Consider the following 5083-nt stretch of genomic DNA (forward strand, 5'->3'; position numbering starts at 1 on the left):
CTTGTGGCCAGGATCCTGGAGCCCGGTTGGGCACCTTCCAGCAGGGCAGTGGCAGCGTCACCGACTACGTGTAGCACCTGTGTCACTAACAGTAACAGCTGTTCGCCACGGGCACAGTTCTAGGTTCGAATGAGGAGAGGAGCAATATGCACAATTAAAAGAATAGTAGACCAGAGACAGAGTTATAACAATAACCGGTGTTTTAATTAAAAGCGCGCTAGCTAGACAGTAATAATACATAGAGACGTAAAGTACAAGTAATGGTTTGAAGTATCCTTTTTAGGTTCTTTCAGTAACCTCTCCTTTCGGGAGGGTTAGTTCGATATCAAGTCCTAGGTTGATTGGATCAACACATTGGGGTTGGTTCAGACGTCTCTGAGGTTATCTCTAGCTAAAAGTTAGGTTCCAGGTTGGATATTGGATGTATCCTTTTATCATCAGTAAACTCTATCAGTTTATCATTTCAATAGGTAAACGTTTAAACATATTAATTTAAACCTTTAAGTGTGCAGGGAATGCAAATACCTTATTAGGTGAATTTACCCTTTAAACCATCTTTCTTTACAGAAGAACCATCAGTGATTCAGCTATAATCAATATGTCATCAATGGGATTCAAGTATCTTACTGGGTGAATTTACCCTTTAATTCCCCCTTCTTATAGGAGAATATCAGTACCCATAAATCAAATACAAAATACAATATCAAAATAACAAAAGGTGAACAGGGTCGAAGCCCTTGGAAGTCCTTGTATTCTCGTTCAATCAGTTCAACCCTACCGGACTGTTGGTGTAACAGGAGTTGAGCAACAGGGGTATTCACATCAGGCTGGCATTAGCCTTGAGCTATATATATTCCTGATAGTAAGTTAGCAGGCCTAGATAACCTGGATAGTAAAGTGCTGAGAATGACTGCTGGTATTATAGCATCTCCTATATGTCATATTATGAATAGATGTTTGGATGTGGGTCTATTTCCAAAGATGTGGAAGGAGGCTAAGGTTTTTCCTTTACCTAAGGATACCAAAGCTGCTTTTAATGAGGGAAATTCTAGACCTATAAGTATTTTACCTGTCTTGAGCAAAATCATGGAAAAGTTGGTGCATTCACAAATTCAAGAGTATTTTGTTTCAAACAAGTTTGCAACAGATTCTCAACATGCCTATAGAGCTGGTCACTCTACTTCTACTGCCTTGATACAGATGACTGATGACTGGCTTAAAGCTATAGATAACTCTATGTTGGTGGGAGCTGTGCTGTTAGATTTTAGTGCTGCATTTGATGTGCTGGACCATTCTCTACTGGTTGATAAACTTAAATGTTATGGTTTTAACTCTTCTGCTTTAAAGTGGATACTAAGTTATTTGTCCTCTAGATCACAGAAGGTGTATCTAAATGGAAGCCTGTCCAGTAGCAGAGGTCTAGAGTGTGGCGTGCCGCAAGGAAGTTGCCTAGGACCTTTGCTCTTCTCTGTATTTACTAATGACCTATCTTGGGCTACCAAATGTGCTACAACAGTTCTTTATGCAGATGATTCAACATTGTATTACGCAGCACCATCATGCAATGTACTTAATGAAGTTTTGAGTAGAGAACTTAAAGTTGTGCATGACTGGGTAGTATGTAATAGACTTGTCCTTAATATCTCCAAGACTAAATGTATTGTGCTGGGAACAAGGCACAGGTTATCTACAAATCCAAAGCTTCATTTAAACTTGTGTAATTCAGCAGTTCAACAAGTTGAAAGTACTAAACTCCTTGGAGTGATGCTGGATTGCACTCTGTCTTGGTCTCAGCATATTAATTATATTGTTTTAAAAATGGGAAGAGCAATTGGTATTTCCAGGAAATGTGCTTCTTTTGTTGCCCGTCCCCTTTTATGTCAGATAGTGCAAAGTTTAGTTTTATGTCATCTTGACTAACGTTGAAAATAGATTGTCTTTTAATACACTTGTGCTGTTCAAGTTGGTCATGAGCAGTAAAACTCCTGTTTTTATACATAATCAGATTGTTTTTAGTAATACTGTGCACGAGCATTACACTAGAGGTTCCAGTAGTGGGCAGCTTGAATTGCCAGGTCCTAGAACCAGCGCTTTGGGGAGATCTTTTATTTTTAGAGCATTAACTCTGTGGAATGGCCTGCCTCAGAACCTCTGCTGCATTTACAGGAGATTCACTTTTAAAAAGAATCTTAAATTGTTTTTAAATTGTTTTTAACACTGTAAAGTAATTTTTTGTTTTTGTTTTACACTAATGTAATTTTAGCCATATTAATTGTTACAGTAGGTTCATTATGCATTGTGTGTACTGACTTTTAATAATTTTGTTTTTTGCAATAGTGATTGTTTTTGTGTGTGGACCCCAGGAAGACTAGCTGGTTGCTATCGCACCAGCTAATGGGGATCCCTAATAAAATCAAATCAAATCAAATATCAGAGGTTCCGGGGTTGGCTCGCCATCTGGTATCGGTCCGGCACACCACCTCGTCCCGCGTGGGCACACGTGGTGATGGGTGGTCTGGAACTGCTCCCAGGGTGGAACGGGGTGCTGGTTGAGAATTGCAGGTTTCAGTCTATGTTGTTTCCATTCAGTCTGTTCAGTGCTGTTTCAAGATGCGCAAGAAACTGAGTAACCGCCCGCTTATATAGAGAGAGACCCAAATGTTCTAGAATGTTCGGTTATGACATCATACGGTGACATGACGAAGGTTCCATAACTTTCTATCATGACATCATACGGTGGTTCTAGAATGTTGTACGTTCTAGAACGCTCTATTATGACATCACCACAAACGTTCTAGATCCTCATCATCGAGTGCTGCCTCGTGGAACACAGTCCCTGTCTCCCTGAAACCCGGTCAGTTGTGTATTATTTCCCTGTGGTCTTTCCGTGCTACAATGGACAACAGTCCTACTAGGGGTGACGGCATGCAGGGCGCCGGGGGGCCGCTGGCCGTGGAGCCCATGCCCGGCTACGTGGAGCTTATCACCAGGGCGTCTGCTGTGATGCTCGGTGCCTTGAGAGAGTGCAGCACCTGCAGGCTGGAGCTCTCCAGATGGACTCTGCTGGAGAACGCGTACATTACCTGGACCGAGATTGGCTTGTTCTTCTTTTGCGCCTTTTTGTGGACGCAGATACGACACGGATTGACAGAATGTCTGTTCAAGCCTCTAGCACAGTGGTGCAGGCTGCTGCCCAAAGATGCTGCCAAGATGCCGGAGAGTGCGTGGAAGCTGGTCTTCTACACCATGTCCTGGTCCTACAGCACCTACCTCCTCTTCTTCACCTCCTATAACTTCTTCTACGACCCCCCCTCTGTCTTCTACGACTGGAAGAGTGGGATGACGGTGCCTACAGACATCGCCATCGCCTACCTGATCCAGGGCAGCTTCTACGGTCACTCCATCTACGCGACAGTCTACATGGACGCATGGAGGAAGGACACTGTCGTTATGCTGGTGCATCACTTCATGACGCTGGCTCTCATCAGCTTCTCCTATGCCTTCAGGTATCACAACATAGGGGTGCTGGTGTTGTTCCTCCATGACATCAATGACATCCAGCTGGAGTTCAGCAAACTCAACGTCTATCTGAAGTCCAGAGGTGGAGGCTACTACCTCCTCAACGACATCCTGTCAAACATCGGCTCCGTCAGCTTCAGTATCACCTGGTTCTGGTTCCGGCTGTACTGGTTCCCTCTGAAGGTTCTGTACACCACCTGTGTGTCCAGTCTGCAGTCCGTCCCCAACATCCCATTCTATTTCTTCTTCAACGCCCTGCTTCTCGACCTGTTACTCATGAACGTCTACTGGTTCCTGTTCATAGTGGTGTTTGCGGTGAAGCTTCTGAAGATGGAGGAGGTGAACGACGTGAGGGAGTATGAAGAGGAGGAGGCGTCCAAGGCAGCAGCAGGCCTGCTCAACGAGGCAGCACGCGATGATGAGGAAGATGCTGGACATCACAACTCTTCCCAGGGGAAGCACGTGCAGAACGGCATCACCAAGGAGAAGCATCTATAACAGCCTCTCCCCTGCCACCCTCTGGCACACGGCAGTAGGGCTGTCCCCGACTAAGGATTTGGATGGTCGACTAGGATTGGCCAAAATTTGCCGTTAGTCGACTATTGGTCGACTTAAAAAAAATATATATATAATAATGTGATGGCATCACAAATTATTGTTAAAAAAAACACACAAAAAGTTAAATATTTTCAATATATCAAATGCAAAGTAAATTTTTCTGGGGGGGATTATTACAGGCTAGGCATGTGTCAATGATTAGCAGCAACACAGATTTTGATGGATTTTTTTGTAATGTCAGATTTAACACATTTAACAAAGTGGGAGTATTTCATTCTTTATCTGACATTACAAAAAATCAAAAAAGATAAATGGTTATGATCAGGGCTGAAGTTGAATTAAAGATTTATGACTGTTTAGACTGCATTACTCTCTGTCACAGTGATCTCCTGGTTGTTCCCAACTTAGGTTATCTAACTATCGCGCCGCCGCAACCAGAAACACTGGCCTGGCCTGCTTCTAAGTTCAGTGGCCTGACTGCAAAAAATAAAATAAAAAAAAAAGTTTGCTTTTTTGTAAATGTTTTCAAGTACCACCAGCAGTACCACCAAGTACCACTAGTGGTACGCGTACCACAGTTTGAGAACCACTGGTCGGTCTAGTGTGTTCATTAGATGGGTGAAATCCTCTTTCAGTGCCTCTGTCTGTGCCTGTTTTCTTAGGCCTCTGTTATGCGTGCCATTAGCGCTAGCCACGCTTCTAGGCCTCTTTTCTTTTGGAAAGAATGATAAAAAAAAAATTATTATTTTTTATATTCGACTAAGAGGTTGGCCAGTCGACTACGGCTCCTTTCGACCGATTAGTCGACTAATCGATTAATAGGGATCAGCCCTACACGGCAGTCAATGCAAGCAAGTTGAGAGCTCGTCTGGGTTGGTTCACACAAAAAGTGTGACTGAGAGAAGAGCTTGGAGAAGAAGGAAAAAAAGAAAGGAAGACAAGAACAATTACAAAGTTAGGGCACAATTAATTTGTATTGAGTTTTTTCTTCAATTATTTTATCATT

General features: G+C 43.0%; 1 protein-coding gene across 1 annotated transcript; it reads left to right on the forward strand.

The window, feature by feature from the left end:
• Positions 1-2961: 2961 nt before the first annotated feature.
• Positions 2962-4017, forward strand: LOC311248967 (ceramide synthase 1-like; the record flags this gene model as incomplete). Its single annotated transcript, XM_084338214.1, has 1 exon — positions 2962-4017. The coding sequence occupies one exon, from the start codon at positions 2962-2964 to the stop codon at positions 4015-4017; it is 1056 nt and encodes a 351-aa protein (XP_084194340.1).
• Between the last annotated feature and the right edge of the window lie 1066 nt (positions 4018-5083).

This window comes from Notolepis coatsorum, assembly GCF_963971535.1.
Source record: "Notolepis coatsorum genome assembly, chromosome: 2".
NCBI classification, from domain to species: domain Eukaryota; kingdom Metazoa; phylum Chordata; class Actinopteri; order Aulopiformes; family Paralepididae; genus Notolepis; species Notolepis coatsorum.